The 20,924-nt window shown below is 41.0% G+C and overlaps 1 protein-coding gene across 5 annotated transcripts in view; it reads left to right on the top strand.

Moving 5' to 3' along the window:
- LOC115154578 (seizure protein 6 homolog) overlaps nucleotides 1–20,924 on the top strand; it is a 254,235-nt gene that overhangs the window by 111,123 nt on the left and 122,188 nt on the right. For all 5 annotated transcript variants that reach the window (XM_029700946.1, XM_029700944.1, XM_029700945.1 and 2 more), the window contains exon 3: nucleotides 2,296–2,435. In XM_029700946.1, coding sequence (XP_029556806.1) covers nucleotides 2,296–2,435 — 140 coding nt within the window. The remainder of the gene's footprint in view (nucleotides 1–2,295; nucleotides 2,436–20,924) is intronic.

Genomic DNA, 20,924 nt, shown 5'->3' on the forward strand with positions numbered 1-20,924 from the left:
TGTACCCCGACGCAGGGATTTCGGAGACATATGTCTCCATAGCCACCGTCTCCACTTGTGACAGGGGATACACGTGACTCCTGGGAAGTGCAGCGTCTACCAGGAGATTTATCACACAATCCCCCCGTCGACGGGGTGGTAATTGATTCGCCGCCTTCTTACAGAAGGCGAGAGCCAAATCGGCATATTCTGGGGGAACGGTGGAGACCTGGTCTGGACTTACCACCGTGGTAGCACCAACGGAAACCCTTACACACCTCCCCGAGCACTCTCGCGACCACCCCGTGAGAGCCCTCTGTTGCCAGGAAATTATGAGGTTATGACGAGACAACCAGGGAAGGCCTAGTACCACAGGAAACACAGGAGAGTCAATGAGAAAGTGACTGATTCTCTCATCGTGAACCCCCTGCATCTCCATGGCCAGGGAGATGGTGGCCTCCTTGATTAACCCAGACCCCTAATGGTTTCATTGTTATGAAAACTTGAAATCGGTCCTAATTAATCGGCCATTCCGATTAATCGGTCGACCTCTACCCCACACGGCATTTGCCCACTTCAGAGCTCTCCCCGAGAGGCTTGAGACGAGGGCGGATACTCTCTCCCTTCCTGAGGGAGCTGGGTGAACAGTGGCCAGGTATAGGTCGAGTTGTAAAAGGAACCCCTGGCACTGTGCGGCCGTCCCATCATTCCACTGAAGCTGGATCCCATTGGGACGGCTAGAGATAACTCCGGTTGAGCTGGTCGAGGCGCTGGAGAGACTTCCTGTCTCTCCCAGCGGTCCATGGTCTGGACAACGCGATCCATCATGGCACCAAGATCATGTAGCATAGCCGCGTGTTCCTGGACGCGTTCCTCGACTCCTCTAACCGGGGGACCTGCTCCTGCTGACTCCATGGTAGGTGTAGGATTCTGTTATGAGTGTGTATCGGAGGCGAAGTCAGGTGCAGGAGAGCAGAGTGTAGTGAACAGGCACACTTTTTATTCCGGTCAAAATGACAGCACAAAAATAACATAAAATTTGCCCAAAACACGGAACATAGACAAAAAGTAATGCGTGTAACGATATCCACAATATCAAAATACACGTAAAACAAACAATCCTACACAAAGACATGATGGGGAACAGAGGAATAAATACATATGAATTGATTGGGAAATGAAAACCAGGTGTGCAGCGAACAAGACAAAACAAATGGATACATGAAAAATGGAGCGGCGATGGCTAGAAAGCCGGTGACGTCGACCGCCGAACAAGGAGAGGAGCCGACTTTGGCGGAAGTCATGACAGTAACGGTTTATATCATTCCTTTCTGTTCCTTTTTAAACATCTGAAATCATTTTAAAAAAATGTTTAGATTAACATTAAATTACAATAACAATCAGTGTGGATAGAGCAGCCTGCTTTGGAGCGTGCAAGCTATTAACATGCATTGGACAGACGAGTGTAGGGTGCGAGATGCGACTGATATTTTGCTGGTGGGGAGAGTGCGAGAGAGGGTGGTGGAGAAGGCTTGGCTTGACGCACTGGGCATCTTGTTATGACATGCATTATCTGAATTAGGCCCACAGTATTATACCTACAGAGGAGCGGCTTCTATGATGGAACTCTGAATATCTTTGAACGTTATTTTCCACACATAACGCAACAAAGTGCCTATGCAATTTCAGCAGGCAGTCTGGCAGACACTAGAATATGTTTCTGAGTGAAAGAGTAGGACTTTGCATAGGCACTTTGTTGCGTTTTGTGAGGAAAATAATGTTATTAACTGGTTCCATGCATTTAAAATAATAGTTCTGTTCTGGAACAGTATATTTCACTTTTGTTCGCGGTTCTGATTTTGTTCCTCAAAAAAAAAGTTGATTCTGTTCCATGACCAGTTCCAAACCCTGATGACAATCCTTAGCAGTAACCTAAAGTGGCCTGCATGACTGCCTCAGATTTTAGTCAGAGTCTTGTACAGCGTGGCAGGAACAGCATTGGACAGGGCCAGTCAGTGTTTCTCATCCTTCCATGCTGACAGCTCCTATTCATCTAGCATCCAGGATCACAAAGCTGATCATGCGGCAAACCAATCTGCAGAGGCCGGCTCCACCTGATCTGTGCTGCCTGGCTGTCCTCTCCAGTGGGTCTAGATGGCTGAGGGGCGGCGTGATCTCCAAGGCCCGGCTGAGAGGCAGGGAATCTGGGGAGTTAATGAGGAGGTTAGAGGGCCACTGAGACACAGAGGGGCTGTCAGGGATGGATCAGTAGTCTGGGAAGAGGGATCACTTGTCTTTTAATTTCTCCTGTGCCAGGTCCCTGCACTGTGAATTTCACTGACCCCGAGGGCCACATCAAGATTCCACAACAGCATTCTGCAGCGTTGTCGTCTGACCCTGGAGTGGATTGCACCTATGTGGTGACGGTCTATCTGGGATACGGGATTGAAGTACAGGTCAGTGAAAACAGGATACTGTCTGTTGTCCCTTTTATGGGGTTCACATCCATACACTTTCCCACATCTCAAGGTTTTAATGGAAACCTGCTCAGTGTGTTAATGTTAATGGAAATGAGAGGAGGGCTGTTAGGTCCAGGTTTGCCAATAGGCCTTGGGTTAGTGTTGCTGGACACACTGTTTTAGCACCACAATCCGCTCTCTCTGGCACTCTCTCTCTCTCTCTTCCCTACCTTCATTTAACCTAATTATCATGGCTGTCATTAGAGCCAGCGGCTCTGATGAAGTGTGTTACACCTTTATGCTATTTTCAGCTGCCCAAATGCTAATGAGCTACGCATCTATTGGAATCTCAAACTAATATAACACTTCAGCTTGCTCATGAAACAAATGGCTCATGTCAACATTTATGAGTGCAGCTTATTAATGCCATTACAAAGCCTTGAGCTTCACATGACTTCAAGGAAAAATAGAAGAAAAAAAATCAACTGCACTTCATGTTTAGCAAGTGTCTTACTTGTAACTAGAGTAGTTTCAAAATAAAACCATTATAGTTATTCCTGAAAATGTTCTCTTGGAGTGGTAAGGGGAAATCTGAATTCAGCCAGGGCTGTTTGCTTGTTGTGTTTCTATTCATTCATGTGGAACTTGTTATCTCTGGGCTGTCACATCAACAGTCCCACCACAATCAATACAGACCCAGCAGCAGAGACACCACAGCATAGCGAAATGTTTAGTCAGCCGTAATTTCATAATGATCTATTGAGACACAATGGCCTACTAAAATTGTTTGCGAAAGCGTAGGTAAAAGACAAACCCCGAGTTCCATTTGCTAGCATGCATTCAGAAGGCCCTCACTTTGGATGCATCTCTTTCACTGGTCCCGTCTTGGCTGCATCCTATGTTTATCTATGGAAGCAGGCATCAGACATTATTTTTTCCAGGGAAGGAAGGGATTGTGCGTTTATTTCCCCTAGTAAAAATAATAATAACTTACTTAAATTCATGTATGTGGAGTCCACATTAAATAGGTCAAAATGCATTTAGATTCATTTAAATTTCCAGACAAAATGTATAATTCTGTATCACATCAACAGTACCTTAGCAATAAGATTATCTCATAATTCATTGATTGAGTGTTAAATATATTTCACAATGTATTCATCATACATTGCATGATGCAATACATACTGTGCATTTCATATCATTCATATAATTCTATCTCATGGAAAAGAACCAATTCTAATGCATAGTCAATTTCTTTAGCAATAGTTGCATACTGATGTAGTCCACAGTAAATACTTTAATCTTGGGTTGTGTTCCTAGTTCCTGGTTCAGTGGCCATGGCTGTAGTACTGTATTTTGATTAAATCGGAACAACAATTAATTGAATATACTCTAAATTGGTCACTGAGAAATCTTCCCTTCTTTATTACACACACAATCAAAACAATCTCTCATTGAGCAAAATATATATTTGAGAACATGCTTTTTGTAAAGGGAAAGTAGCATTGCCCCTGTAGGTGAATGAAAGTATGTGTGGCATTGGCTAAGTAGGAGAATAAAATGCCTCTTGCAATGGACAGTGTAATTATGTTTTTCCCCTTTGACTGAAAGAGCCAGTCACAGACCACCAATTACTTAGCTAGAAGTATGCTGACCATAGGGACTTACCTTAAAGTAGCAATTTAGACTTTTGTGCTTCAGATCATGACTAAACCACGACTTATCTCTATGCCCACATTGCATGTTGTTGGTATTTGTGTATCTTTCAATTATGTGGATTGAAAGCCACCTTGCTTGTTTCTCTTGGTGAAAACTTTCCCTTAAATTAAAAGTAACTTTATACAAATCCTTCAGGACCTTTGACTACCAGGACTGATAGGGCCATTGTTCACTCAAGGTCATCTCCAGTTTATGCACGATAAGGAGGCATGCAGTATAATTTAGTGTTTGCCTAAGCAAATGACAATGATACACCCCCACTCATGTCCCAATACCCTTTCAGCTATGCAGTGGACTCAGAGATAACCTACATTAAACCCAGCCACGATTAGAAGGGTCATTGTTAAAGTCTCATGGCATGTTGCCTGAACACAGTGAGATGATCTGGTAAGTAAATCCATATGCACTCTCATTTCAGCACATTGTCTCTAAACATTAGGAACACCCTCCCCCTTTTGCCCTCAGAACAGCCTCAGTTCATCGGGGCATACAAGGTGTCGAAAGCGTTCCACAGGGACACTAGCCCAAGTTGACTCCGATGCTTCCCACTGTTGTGTCAAGTTGGCTGGATGTCTTTTGGGTGGTGGACCATTCTTGATGTACAAGGGAAACGGTTGAGCATGAAAAACACAGCAGCTTTACAGTTCTTGATACACTTAACCCTCCTGCTGTGTTCTGGTCAAATTGGACCGAATTTACAAGTTTTCTCTCTGAAAAAATGTAGTTCATTTAATCAGATTGTCATAAGGTTCCATGACTTTGTCCACACCGGGCATCTGAACACGCAAAAAACATTTAGATGATTTTCATTACATTTTGGGTGTTTTATTTAACTTTTGTACAACTGTGGTGTTCCTGGTCATTAGAAATGAATGGGTGAGACTACAATTAGTGTATAAAATTGAGTTCAGGCACATGCCCATTCATCAGATGGACACACTTCCTCTCACAGACCCCCCCCCCCCACACACACACACACACACACCTCACTCCCCTTCTTGGCTGCCATGGCAACCCCCACAGGAACCTTTCCCCAATATAATATTTCCCCCACGGGAACCACACCTGTTGGCATTCTCACAATCGCAACATTGTTTTAATAATATATAGAACTTTTCTCGCAACTCTGGTGTAAAAAGTTTTTTTGAGGCCTTGCTCACAATTCATTCTGTGGCAGCACAATGACCAAACGATATACTGTATGTGAGGCTCTTGATCATATCTTTGATCATGACACTGGTGGGGAGGAGAGAGTCCTTGTTAAACTTTGACACAAAGTAGTCTGTGATAAATGGCACAATATGTTTCATCTGAGTATTTGCTATACTCAATATAATCCATACATTATGCTTTTTTTAACTCAAAAACAAGTTGTATGAGCTCAGGTCAATGAGGCCTATAGGCCATAAATAGCTAATAGAAGTTCAAAACTTGTAATGTTCACAAGAACTTATGTTGATAAAAAGATCTAACACAACATTAGGTAATAATATATGTATTATTATGGATTCATAATCAGCTCTAATGGTGCGGTAATTTTGGACCAGGAACACAGAATTAATTAACATGAAATGAACAGAACAGGAGGGTTAAACCGATGTTCTTGGCACCTACTAACATACCTCGTTTAACTTCTTGCCTCTAGGGGTTCTGCTAGCGGAACCCCTAGCCAACAGCCAATGGAACAGCAGGGCGCGAAATTCAAAACATCAAAAAGCTAATAATTTCAATTTCTCAAACATACGACTATTTTACACCATTTTAAAGATACACTTCTCCTGAATCCAACCACGTTGTCCGATTTCAAAAAGGCTTTACAGCGAAAGCAAAACATTAGATTATGTTAGGACAGTACATATACAAAAATAACCACACAGCCATTTTCCAAGCAAGGAGATGTCACAAAAAACCAAAATCCATCTAAAATGAAGCACTAACCTTTGACGATCTTCATCAGATGACACTCCTAGGACATCATGTTACACAATACATGTATGTTGTGTTCGATCAAGTTCATATTTATATCCAAAAACAGCATTTTACATTGGCGCATGATGTTCAGAAAATGATTTGCCTCCAAAACTTCCGGTGAATGTGCTCATTCATTTACAGAAATACTCATCATAAACGTTGACAAAATATATAACAATTATTTAAAGAATTATAGATATACTACCTCTTAACCTCTTACATCTAGACGTTCCGCTAGCGGAACACCTGCTCCAATATCCAATGATAGGCGTGGCGCGAATTACAAATTACTCAAAAATCCCAAAACTTCAATTTCTCAAACATATGACTATTTTACACCATTTTAAAGACAAGACTCTCCTTTATCTAACCACACTGTCCGATTTCAAAAAGGCTTTACAACGAAAGCAAAACATTAGATTATGTCAGCAGAGTACCCAGCCACAAATAATCAGACACCCATTTTTCAAGCTAGCACATAATGTCACAAAAAACAAAACCACAGCTAAATGCAGCACTAACCTTTGATGATCTTCATCAGATGACACTCCTAGGACATTATGTTATACAATACATGCATGTTTTGTTCAATCAAGTTCATATTTATATCAAAAACCAGCTTTTTACATTAGCATGTGACGTTCAGAACTAGCATTCTCACCAAACACTTCTGGTGAATTTACTAAATTACTCACGATAAATGTTCACAAAAAACATAACAATTATTTTAAGAATTATAGATACAGAACTCCTTTATGCAATCGCGGTGTCCGATTTTAAAATAGCTTTTCGGTGAAAGCACATTTTGCAATATTCTGAGTAGATAGCTCGCCATCACAGGCTAGCTATTTTGACACCCACCAAGTTTGACCCTCACCAAACTCAGATTTACTATAAGAAAAATTTGATTACCTTTGCTGTTCTTCGTCAGAATGCACTCCCAGGCCTTCGTCAGAATGCACTCCCAAAACGCCGCTGTTTGGATATAACTATGGAATATTTGGGACCAAACCAACATTTGTTATTGAAGTAGAAGTCCTGGGAGTGCATTCTGACGAAGAACACCAAAGGTAATAACATTTTTCTTATAGTAAATCTGACTTTTGTGAGTGCTAAACTTGCTGGGTGTCTAAATAGCTAGCCCTGTGATGCCGGGCTATCTACTTAGATTATTACAAAATGTGCTTTCACCGAAAAGCTATTTTAAAATCGGACATATCGAGTGCATAGAAGAGTTCTGTATCTATAATTCTTAAAATAATTGTTATGCTTTTTGTGAACGTTTATCGTGAGTAATTTAGTACATTTTTAGTAAATTCACCGGTTGTTTGCGGGGGGTATGCTAGTTCTGAACGTCACATGCTAATGTAAAAAGCTGGTTTTTGATATAAATATGAACTTGATTGAACAAAACATGCATGTATTGTATAACATAATGTCCTAGGTCTGTCATCTGATGAAGATCATCAAAGGTTAGTGCTGCATTTAGCTGTCTTCTGGGTTTTTGTGACATTATATGCTAGCTTGAAAAATGGGTGTCTGATTATTTCTGGCTGGGTACTCTGCTGACATAATCTAATGTTTTGCTTTCATTGTAAAGCCTTTTTGAAATCGGACAGTGTGGTTAGATTAACGAGAGTCTTGTCTTTAAAATGCTGTAAAATAGTCATATGTTTGAGAAATGAAGTAATAGCATTTCTAAGGTATTTGAATAACGCGCCACAGGATTCCACTGGCTGTTACGTAGGTGGGACGATTTCGTCCCGCCGACCCTAGAGAGGTTAACCTGTCTCCTCCCCTTCATCTACACTGATTGAAGTGGATTTAACAAGTGACATTAATAAGGGATCATAGCTTTCACCTGGATTCACCTGGTCAGTCTATGTCATGGAAAGAGCAGGTGTTCCAAATGTTTTATCCACTCAGTGTAAGTATTTAGGCATATCATGTGAAGTAGGCCTCATGTGAAATCATTGTCAAAAGCGCAAGAGATATGGTTGCATGTAGGTCTAGATTATTTATGGATTCCTCATACAGAAATATCTAAACATTATTTTAACAACTTCAAAGCAGTTGCATGTGGCGAAGGAATCACTGACTCGCTGCATTTTTCTATTATCAAGACCCCGGCAGGTAACGCTTAACTGGTAAGGACAGCTCATGAGGTGTCCTAAATATCTGTCGACTTGGTGTGACTCTTATGACTTAAGAGGCTTCATGCATAGCTTTCTTCAGCACCTATGACCAATTTTCTGCTATGACGCTTGGTGGATACGGGCCCAGATGAACCCATCCATTTCCTCAAGATGGAAGCAGATTTCTAATGCACTTAATTCCCGGCAACTAGCTGGAGACTCTCTAATAATATCTTCATATTTTAAAGGCTCTGTGAAATTCTTTTATAAGGGGAAAACAGTCTGAGATGTCATCTGTGTGATTGTGAGTGTGATGCTGGGCCTTGCGAGAGGAGGAGGAGTCCTCCGGGGCATGAAAGATCCTTGATATCTTTCACCAGCGACACTGATGATGAAAAGAGCCGCAGAGATGTACTGATGCCTTCACTCCAGGCCAATTTTCGAAATGTACATAATTGAATGAGATACCTTCTTCAAGTGGAGACGAGGGGTGTTTCTGAGAGAGAGGACGCCCACTCCAGTCTGTGCCCCCTTGTGCCCCCTTGCTAAAAGGAAATAGAGCCATGAAGAGGAAAATGTATTCTCCATGTTTCTTCTTAACTCTCAATTCTGTCTCTATTGAGAACACATGCATAGGCCAACATGTAAGTGGTTTATAATGGTTCATGAGACTGAGGGTCGGAGTGTTGTTTTGAGTGTTGTTATCACCAGGGACAGTCCACGGAAGGGCTGCCTTCACTTTTAGGATTGGTGAGCCACCAGTACTGTTGTCCTGAAGTGAAACAGCTCAGTTGAATCTGCAACCATCACAAAGCATCTGACATTTACATGATGAAATACACTGAGCGTACAAAACATTAGGAACTTGTTTTTTCATAATTGTTTTTTCATGCTCAACAGTTTTTCGTGTGTATCAAGAATGGTCCACCACCCAAAGGACATCCAGCCAACTTGAACCAACTGGAGTCAACATGGACCAGCAACCTTGTGGAACGCTTTCGACACCTAGTAGAGTCCATGCCCAACGAATTGAGGCTATTCTGAGGGCAAAAGGGGGTGCAACTCAATATTAGGAAGATGTTCCTAATGTTTTGTACACTCAGTGTATAACCACTAGGATAATAAATAAACATGTTTTTCATTTGATTATTGAATTACCTACATCATGGTATTTCAAGTTATCCATCTGGAGCGCAGTATCACATTGTTAAAAAAATATGTCTAAATTGGGCATGCCTATAAGTTGGGCAATTGAAGGCATCTAGGGCCTATGTTAACTTTGATTGTGTTTGATGAAAATTATAAACCTTTCAAATGTATGCAGCATTATCGGCAAGTGACTTGATGCCTACTGTGCCAAAGCGATTTAGAGTTGTTAAACATAGTGACGAGTGCGTTTATATAATGATAACCATCAGAATTGGTTAAAAAAAGGTTATCCATGCAAACATATTAGGCAATAATTAAGTGTAGGCAAACTGATCTTCTCAGAAAAAAATGATATCAAATGTTTTATCATTGCAACATTTGATGTACAGTCACATTCATCATGGTTGTCTGAAGCGACCCGTGATATAGAGTTCACAGCTGGCGATGCCTCATCGCCATTGTTTATTCCCCAATTTGCAACAATGTCAATGAGCGTCATCACTATCTTTCCTTTGCTGTACCTCAAACTGTTGTGATTACCAGCTGAGAAACTTTAATGACTTGATTTTACTCCTGTCTGGGCAGTGTCTTAACATCATCCTAAAACCTACTCTGAGCTGGGAGTTTTTTGTTGTTGTCTTCAAACAGGTTTTAACAGGATTCCTAAGACCTTTTCTGAGATGCTTTGTGTACACTGCCCAGATCTGATCAGGGATTTAAACTTCTGTGTAACGTATACCTAGTTTGAGGGAAACCGGTTAGCCTGTGTGTCTATGCCCAAACACAAGCTAGGATTCAGGAAGTGAGACCTGCTTAGAACTAAGGTTTAATGATAGTCAAAGGTGGGTGTTTGATTAATACACATGGTTCAATTGAGTGAAGTGCCAAGACCGTGGTTCACAGTTATATAAGTAAATGGAGAGCAGAATGGGCTTCAGGATGTGGAGTTGGAAATGCAGAATTTAAATGTTGCATTTACATGGGAGTTGCTGCTTACGTCTAGGCAAACCAGGTGTATATTCCATTATGTGTTTTACATGTTTTACATATATACACTACCGTTCAAAAGTTTGGGTCACTTAGAAAATTCCTTGTTTTTGAAAGAAAAGCACATTTCTTGTGTATTAAAATAACATCAAATTGATCCAAAATAGAGTGTATACATTGTTAATGTCGTAAATGACTATTGTAGCTGGAAACAGATGATTTTTAATGGAATATCTACATAGGTGTACAGAGGCCCATTAACAGCAACCATAACTCTTGTGTTCCAATAGCACGTTGTGTTAGCTAATCCAAGGTTATCATTTTAATTGATCATTAGAAAACCCTTTTGCAATTATGTTAGCACAGCTGAAAACTGTTGTCCTGATTAATGAAGCAATTCATCTGGCCTTCTTTAGACTAGTTGAGTATCTGGAGCATCAGCATTTGTGGGTTCGATTACAGGCTCCAAATGGCCAGAAACAAAGACCCTTCTTCTAAAACTCATCAGTCTATTCTTGTTCTAAGAAATTAAGGTTATTTCATGCGAGAAATTGCCAAGAAACTGAAGATCTCGTACAATGCTATGTACGACTCTCTTCACAGAACAGCGCAAACGGGCTCTAACCAGAATAGATATAGGAGTGGGAGGCCTCGGTGCATAACTGAGCAAGAGGACAAGTACATTCGTGTCTAGTTTGAGGAACAGACACCTCACAAGTCCTCACCTGGCAGCTTCATTAAATAGTACCCGCAAAACACCAGTCTCAACGTCAACCGTGAAAAGGCGACTCCGGGATGCTGGCCTTCTAATCAGAGCTGATGCTCCAGATACTCAACTAGTCTAAAGAAGGCCAGTTTAATTGCTTCTTTAATCAGGACAACAGTTTTCAGCTGTGCTAACATAATTGCAAATGGGTTTTCTAATGATCAATTAGCCTTTTAAAATGATAAACTTGGATTAGCTAACACAACGTGCCATTGGAACACAGGAGTGATGGTTGCTGATAATGGGCCTCTGTACGCATATGTTGATATTCCATTAAAAATCATCCGTTTCCAGCTACAATAGTCATTTACAACATTAACCATGTCTACACTGTATTTCAGATCAATTTGATGTTATTTTAATGGACAAAAAATGTGCTTTTCTTTTAAAAACAAGGAATTTTCTAAGTGACCCAAACTTTTGAACGGTAGTGTACTTTTTTGGGCTTATGCAAATCACCAGCCTGGGAAATTGGGCCATGATTAGTTTTAGGCTTCCCACAGACACACATGGTAATGGCTATTGAATGTTTACTTCCTTATATTTCTGTCCTTCCTGCAAAACGATCTCCACATTACCCCTTCCCTGGCATTTCTAATACTCCAAACACCTAATTTACTACGAAAGACCTTGAATGGTTGAGCTTTTTCATCCCGCCCGGCTCTGGAGGGCTAAGATAAGTTTAGGTGGAGGGTGTTTGTTTGTATGTATGTTTTTCTCCTGCTTGGGGTTTTGGATCTATGCTGAGGTTAATGGCACACACACGCACACGCACGCGCACGCGCACACACACACACACACACACACACACACACACACACACACACACACACACACACACACACACACACACACAACCGCGCTCTCAGTCAAGCTTTTGATATAGTAGCTCTTGTTCTCTCTAGCCCCTCCAGTGGACTCCTATCTCAGCAGGCAGTCTCTGTGTAGTGGAATATAATGAAATGCTGGTGCTGGAAAGCATGCAGAGCCCTGTTTATCAACCCACATCACTGAGGCAGGTAGCCTGATGGGATGAGTATGCCCATGTGAGGACCAACTGGACCCAACACACAGATTGAAACAGGGACTAAAAGGCTCAGACCAGTGGATGAATGGGCAGAGGACCTTGGACAAATGTGATAAAAGGCTGTAGAGTCACATGCTAGGCCTAGTGTTTAGTTAGAGAGATAGAACAACTCAATAGACAGTCTCGCACCTCCCTCTCTCTGGTGACGGCAGATATTGATTGAAGCCAGGGCATGTGTTACCACTCCAAATCATCTGCCACTCAAGGAGGCTGTACTGTCTGCAGGATGTCACATGATCAATCTGCCCAGGCTCTTAGGACTGTAATGAAATGAATGGACATGTAAACCTGTGTCATGACTGTCCACGAGAATCCAAATAGTTCAGATCAGGTTTGCAATGAATAACTTCAATCAGACCTCCTTTCAACCGTAGAGGGGGGGGGGAGGAAATAACTAATGGGGATTGACACTCCCGTCCTTTTGTAAATCAAAGCAGAAGATCCAGGCCTGTGCTCTCCAAATTCACCAAAGGAATGTTTTTATTTCCATTTTTTTATTTAACCTTTATTTAACCAGGCAAGTCAGTTAAGAACAAATTCGTATTTACAATTTGGCCTACCAAAATGCAAAAGGCCTCCTGTGGGGATGGGGGCTGGGATTAAAAATTAAAAATAAATTAAATATAAATATAGGACAAAACACTCATCACGACAAGAGAGACAACACAACACTACATAAAGAGAGACCTAAGACAACAGCATAGCATAGCAGCAACACATGACAACACAGCATGGTAGCAACACAACATAACAACAACATGGTAGCAACACAACATGGTAGCAGCACAAACATGGTACAAACATTATTGGGCACAGATAACAGCACAAAGGGCAAGAAGGTAGAGACAACAATGCATCACACAAAGCAGCCACAACTGTCAGTAAGAGTGTCCATGATTGAGTCTTTGAATGAAGAGATTGAGATAAAACTGTCCAGTTTGAGTGTTTGTTGCAGCTCGTTCCAGTCGCTAGCTGCAGCGAACTGAAAAGAGGAGCGACCCAGGGATGTGTGTGCTTTGCGGACCTTTAACAGAATGTGACTGGCAGAATGGGTGTTGTATGTGGAGGATGAGGGCTGCAGTATATATCTCAGATAGGGGTGAGTGAGGCCTAAGAGGGTTTTATAAATAAGCATCAACCAGTGGGTCTTGCGACGAGTATACAGAGATGACCAGTTTACAGAGGATTATAGAGTGCAGTGATGTGTCCTATAAGGAGCATTGGTGGCAAATCTGATGGCCGAATGGTAAAGAACATCTAGCTGCTCGAGAGCACCCTTATCTGCTGATCTATAAATTGCATCTCCGTAATCTAGCATGGGTAGGATGGTCATCTGAATCCGGGTTAGTTTGGCAGCTGGGGTAAAAGAGGAGCAATTACTATAGAGGAAACCAAATCTAGATTTAACTTTAGCCTGCACCTGTGATATGTGCTGAGAGAAGGACAGTGTACCATCTAGCCGTACTCCCAAGTACTTGTATTAGGTGACTACCTCAAGCTCTAACCCTCAGAGGTAGTAATCATACCTGTGGGGAGAGGGGCATTCTTCTTACCAAACCACATGACCTTTGCTTTGGAGAGGTTCAGAACAAGGTTAAGGGTTAGAGAAAGCTTATTGGACACTAAGAAAGCTTTGTTGTAGAGCATTTAACACAAAATCCGGGAAGGGGCCAGTTGAGTACAAGACTGTATCATCTGTATATAAATGGATGAGAGAGATTCCTACTGCCTGAGCTATGTTGTTGATGTAAATTGAGAAGAGCGTGGGGCCTAGGATTGAGCCTTGGGGTACTCCCTTGGTGACAGGCAGTGGCTGAGACAGCAGATTTTCTGACTTTATACACTGCACTCGTTGAGAGAGGTAGTTAGCAAACCAGGCCAAGGACCCCTCAGAGACACACCTCGGAGACACCAATACTACCATATCAAAAGCTTTGGCCAACTCAATAAAAATTGCAGCACAACATTGCTTAGAATCAAGGGCAATGGTGACATCATTGAGGACCTATAAGTTTGCAGTGACACATCCATAACCTGAGCTGAAACCAGATTGCATACCCGAGAGAATACTATAGACCTCAAGAAAGCCAGTCAGTGTGCTTTTTCCCACTGAAACTCTAACACGTTCAAAAGCAAATACTGGAATAATATTTCTAAAGTAGAACGTGGGGAATGGTCAGAGGCGATCTATAGAACACTACTGTCATTTTGTTTGTTATTTTGAGATGTCATTAAAAATGTTATAAAGGAAATACAGTAACTTGGAAAGTATTCCCACTACATAGATTAAGTTTCCATACTATGGGTTGTGCATTAAATATGAAAAATGATGTAAGTGTTGAGAAGTTATAAGAGATAATTGCTTTCCATAACTTTGCACAGTGAGTAATCACTGCCCCGAAGTGAGGAAAGGGAGCGTGCCAGCCTGCCGGAACCACCCCTGTCGAGCAAAAGGTGTAAATGATGGGTTACGAATTAACTAATTGATCCAGAGAAAGCGTGAAGCGGCAGTTGTGCGTTTAAAATGGTTTGAACTTTGAATCTCAACACGAGGTGGAGACGATAAACTCACCTCCCGGACAATCAACTACGGCTGATTAGCTCTCCTAAGTAAGGTATTTCCGAAAGCTAAATTAAGTAGGACCATCCTGTTACTCTGCTCAAACCATTGTATTACACTACTCTCATCACCCCACTGCGGAAACTTCGATACGGCTGACTAGCCTATCTTCAAAGAAGCATCTTCAAGAGCGAATGGAAGGGTAGTGCTACAGAGGGTAGTATGTACGGCCCTGTACATCACTGGGGCCAAGCTTCCTGCCATCCAGGACCTATATACTAGGCAGTGTCAGAGGAAAGCCCAAGAAATGGTCAAAGACTCCAGTCACCCAAGTCATATACTGTTTTCTCTGCTACAACACGGAAAGCGGTACCGGAGTGCCAAGTCTAGGACCAAAACGCTCCTAACCTGTTGAGGACAGACGTTCCACTAGTGGAACCCCGTTCCGCCTGCGGAACCCCTAGCCAACAGCCAATGGCATCGCACGGCGCGAAATACAAAACCAACTAAAATACCACAATTCAATTTTCTCAAACAATCAACTATTTTACACCATTTTAAAGATAAGACTCTCGTTAATCTAACCACATTGTCCGATTTCAAAAAGGCGTTACAGCGAAAGCAAAACATTAGATTATGTTAGGAGAGTACATAGACACAAATAATCACACAGCCATTTTCCAAGCAAGCATATATGTCACATAAACCCAAACCACAGCTAAATGCAGCACTAACCTTTGATGATCTTCATCAGATGACACTCCTAGGACATTATGTTATACAATACATGCATGTTTTGTTAAATCAAGTTCATATTTATATAAAAAAAACTGCTTTTTACATTGGCATGTGATGTTCAGAACTAGCATACCCACCGAAAACTTCCGGTGAATTTACTAAATTACTCATGATAAACGTTGACAAAATACATAACAATTATTTTAAGAATTATAGATACAGAACTCCTTTATGCAATCGCTATGTCCGATTTTAAAATAGCTTTTCGGCAAAAGCACATTTTGCAATATTCTGAGTACATAGCTCGGCCATCACAGGCTAGCTAATTTGACACCCACCAAGTTTGGGGCTCACTAAACTCAGAATTACTATTAGAAAAATTGGATTACCTTTGCTGTTCTTCGTCAGAATGCACTCCCAGGACTTCTACTTCAATAACAAATTTTGTTTTGGTTCCAAATAATCCATAGTTATATCCAAATACCTCCCGTTTTGTTTGTGCGTTCAGGTCACTATCCGAAGGGTAACGCGCAAGCGCATTTCGTGACAAAAGAATTAAAAATATTCCTTTACCGTACTTAGAAGCATGTCAAACGCTGTTTAAAATCTATTTTTATCCAATTTTTCTCGTAAAATAGTGATAATATTCCAACCGGGCAACATTGTATTCATTCAAAGACTGAAAGAAAAACATGGCGAGTTCTCGTGACCGCGCATCTCCAGTCTCACTGTCCCCAGGCTGACCACTTACAAACTCTGCTGCTGTACTTTGCCCAGAGACAGCAGACACCCCATTCCACTTTCTGGCGGTTTTAGAGAGCCAATGGAAGCCTTAGAAAGTGTCATGTTACAGCACAGATGCTGTAATGTCGATAGAGATGCAACAGAAGGACAACAAATTGTCAGACAGGGCACTTCCTGTATGGAATCTTGTCAGGTTTTGGCCTGCCATATGAGTTCTGTTATACTCACAGACACCATTCAAAAAGTTTTAGAAACTTTAGAGTGTTTTCTTTCCAAATCTACTAATTATATGCATATTCTAGTTTCTGGGCAAGAGTAGTAACCAGATTAAATCGGGTACGTTTTTTATCCAGCCGTGAAAATACTGCCCCCTATTCCAAAGAAGTTAACAGCTTCAACACCCAAGCCATAAGACTGCTGAACAATTAACCAAATGGCCACCGGATTATTTACATTGACACCCCCCTCCATTGTTTTTTTACACTGCTGCTACTCGCTGTTTATTATCTATGCATTGTCACTTTACCCCTACCTACATGTACAAATGACCTCGACTAACCTGCACCCCCGCACATTGACTCGGTACCGGTACCCCTTGTATATTGCCTCATTATTGTTATTTTATTGTATTACTTTTTATAATTTTTTACTTTCGTTTATTTGGAAAATATTTTCTTAACTCTTTCTTGAACTGCACTGTTGGTTAAGGGCTTGTAAATAAGCATTTCATGGTAAGGTCTACACGTTGTATTCGGCGCATGTGACAAATAAAGTTTTATTTGAAAATCAACTCTGTAGTTCTGTTCAGTACTACACAACAAGTCACCGGATACCGGACAACTACGAAGAAGGACAACAGTAGAAGAGTTGTTGGAACCATTTCGGACAATCAGAGCCTTACAAGCGTGCCGCGAAAAGGCCCAACCCCCTTTCCAAGGCTGCCCTGTTCACTGAGAGATCCCCGGTGAACCCAGGCATTTCACGTAAATACATTAATGATTTCTTGCTCAAAGCGCACGGCGGTTCGTGTGCAAAGTATATGGTTATTGTAGGTGAGAGTAGTTTCTGAATGTGGCTTTGTTAAGTGTCTCTGTCCTTCTCTCTCCCTCTCTATCTCTTTTTTAACAAGCATCCATGTTGTTGTCATTCCACTAGGGAACTGTTTTCAGCGTAATAAGTCTCCAGTCAATAACCAGTGCAGAGTGTGTATGTTTATCCTGTGTTCCCATTTAATTAGCTAGTAAATACATATTTCTGTAGTACTGATTCATAAGTAAGGCTCTGGCTTTTGCAGATGCAAGAAGGATACGACTGTTCAGAATAGTGATATGATACGAGGTTATGATTAATAAGTTGACTGTTTATAGATGTGATAGGTAAAGACCTTTTAGAGTTTAATTCGGGAGATGATAACTCTTTAAAGAACCGCTCTCGTGGTGCCCCAAATCCTAATGTTAATTGTTACCTGATTAATTTAATCAGGTAACAATTAAACATATTCAGTTAATTAGATAAATGACAGTCTTCTGATGAATGTTAAAGTCTAGTCATGACACCTGAGAGTGCCATGCAGAGTGGCATGTCGTCCAGAATGTTAATGTCAGCTCTAGTAGATAAGGTACCGGATTCTGTAGACAAGAACATATATCCAAGCCTGACCCACTGCACATGCATTGCATATCCTTGAATAGTAACAGGTGTGAGATTATGTTAAAGATTCAGTATCTCTGTTTATCTCTAATCCTTAACATAATCTCTCACCTGTCACTTTAATTTCTATTTACTTCTCATTTATTAAGTGAATTAATTCATAAAAAGGAGTGAATATGCATTGTATATTGGTGCTGCCACCAGGGGCAACACAGGGTTGAAGCATCTCTTATGGATCTCTTCTTCAGAATTACAGTTATTATGAGTTTGTATTCATCTCTCTCACAGTACTCTGCTCAATTATTAAGGGTTCTGTTCCGAGGTGCCTCCCATGTGCATATTTCTCTCTCTCTGTATAGATTCTACTCGAGGAGGGATGTAATTACTATCTTCACTGTTTGGATGAATCAATAAAACGCATGCATAGGCGCACACACATTAATTATATGTCATAGTAAACTGTATGAAAACACAAGCGCACACCACACACTCACTAAAATACATTTTGACCATTAAAAGTGAAAGGGAAGTGCAAACATGAATATTATTTTATAGGATACATCAATGATAATGCCCTACAGTATGTGAAATAGAGAATGTTGTTCAGTAGAGCCTCAGGAGTTTCCTCATAAATCTTAGTCCCTCATTTTCTTTTTTATAATCCAAGGAGAAAGAATATTTTTCAATGTTATGTGCTCTCAACATGTTACCCTTTGATACTCGTAGCTCCCCTTGCTTACAATCATTAACAGTCAGATGGTACATGAGATCATTTTCTTGACCAGAAATGTGGATTCTCCTCAGTTAACTACTGAAGGGCATTCTCGTAATGCATCATCTGTGTCTTTCAGTTTAATCACCAACTAGGACACCCTGCCACTGATTGAGTAAATTGCTGTTGTTGTGATGTACTCTTGAAGATGTTTGTGAGAAGTGATGCCACCCCACCACTTTACTTTGATTAGTTTAGTTCCCCGAAAGCTCATATGTACATACTCTGACTGTGAACTTGAGGGCCAGACCTGACCAAGTAAGCAGACTTCATACAGTATATCAGAGTGTATTAGAGGGCGAGATGGAGGGAGCGTGAAAGTCATTAGCGGCCATGATCTAGCCAGACAGACAGGATGGACGGACGGCCGCTCCAGGCACCCGCTACTCACACTAATAATAACCTCCGCCTTGATTGGATGGGAAACATTGACAAGACTATGAAGGGCAGAGTAGGGCCCCCCTCTCCTTTTACTATCCTACCCTATTCTGTCATTTTGTGATCACAATCTCTTTGACTCCCCACACATATTCTCCTGTTCCACAGCTACGTGAAATTTGAGGAGACATAGACCTAATATGTGACTGACCAGCTCAATTCGGTCTTATGTAGCAAAATTAGAAATTTAGCTTTTTTACATTGGATAAAAGTAGAGAGCTAGAAAATAGTATATCATACACTACAGTTGAGGAACAATGGGAAAGTAATTCTGCTTTGAAAGATGATAAACTTGTAAGCTCACTTTTGAGAAAATGGCCCTTGAATGTTTTGCTACCTACTGGAGAGCTCTTCTTTGTCTACACCCATTCAGCATTGTTCACACCCTTTTAAGCTTTATCCCCACCCATCTCTCAAAGGATTCACATGTGAGGCTATTTGAGCTGGTCAGTATGTGTAGGTAATCCTGTCTAACTCAGCTTTTTAAAAATGTATTGCGTAGTTAAACTGCATAAGTGTTGCTCTCCACTTTCTGGAGGACCTAGTTTTGAAATCAGTGGAATTCGAGTATGATAGCTAAGGAGATGGAGAAAACAGCTGTCTCTGGATTACATCTTCAAACTAAGGGCAACCATATCATCGGTGACAGGAAACACGTCCATCCATGATGCATACGGGTAAAATAGTCTAGCAGCTACATTTTCAGATATTGAACGTTTCTAATTTGACAGAAACTGGTTTAATTTCAAGTTAACGTGTACTGTTAGCTAGCTAACTTTAGCTGGCTGGCTCGCTAGCTAACGTTACGTGTATGATCTTATTATTTGAATCTCAGAGCCATTTTCTTGGCTATTTAAAGCTTAATGTTAGCTAGCTAACATTGAACCTGGTTGGTTAGCTACCTGCAGATTCATGCAGGATAGTAACTTCATGAGTTGGGATTATAATTCATTGTTTAGCTAGCTACATGTATTTACAATAGACTCCACTATGCAAGTATCCATTTCAATAGAATGTCACTGCAACAACTGTTGCTAGTAATTTCAACTGGCTATCTACTCCGATTTTAGACCACAGGTAAGATAGTTTAGCTAGCTACACTTTCAGATATTACACATTTCTAATTTTGACATAAAGCATTTTAATTTCAAGTTAGTGTACTGTTAGCTAGCTAGCTAACGTTAGTTGGCTGGCTCGCTAGCTAATGTTTCCTGTATGATCTTATTATTCATATCTCAGAGAAATTTGCTTGGCTAATTATAGCCTATTGTGAGCTAGCTAATACCCTGATGAAGACAGCTTGTCTGTCGAAATGTTGGATATTAGGTATAAAAAATTATTGCATCTGAGCTCCTAGAGTATGCGGCTATCCTTTTCTTTTTCTAATATTAGCTAGCTAACATTGAACCTGGTTGGTTAGCTACCTGCATATTCATGCAGGGTAGTAACGTTATGAGTTGCGATTATGGTCCATTGTTTAGCTAGCTAGCTAGCTACATGTCTTAACAAATGACTCCACTATGCAAGTAACCATTTTTGGTGCATTCTTAAATTCAGTATGGCCATCTACTCCGATTTCAGAGCACTCTCGTCTGAGTGTACCAGAGCGCAGAATAACTGCTGAATTTCCGAACGCTCAACACCCATTGAATATGGCCGGTGTCAGTAACGTTGGCAAAAAAAGCGTAATTAAATTGTTGCCAGCAGCACAGTTGCAATCACCTACACTCTGGATAACATAAAAACAGCCTAACCAGCTCTGCTAGG

Source organism: Salmo trutta, chromosome 19 (genome assembly GCF_901001165.1).
Source record: "Salmo trutta chromosome 19, fSalTru1.1, whole genome shotgun sequence".
Lineage (NCBI taxonomy): Eukaryota > Metazoa > Chordata > Actinopteri > Salmoniformes > Salmonidae > Salmo > Salmo trutta.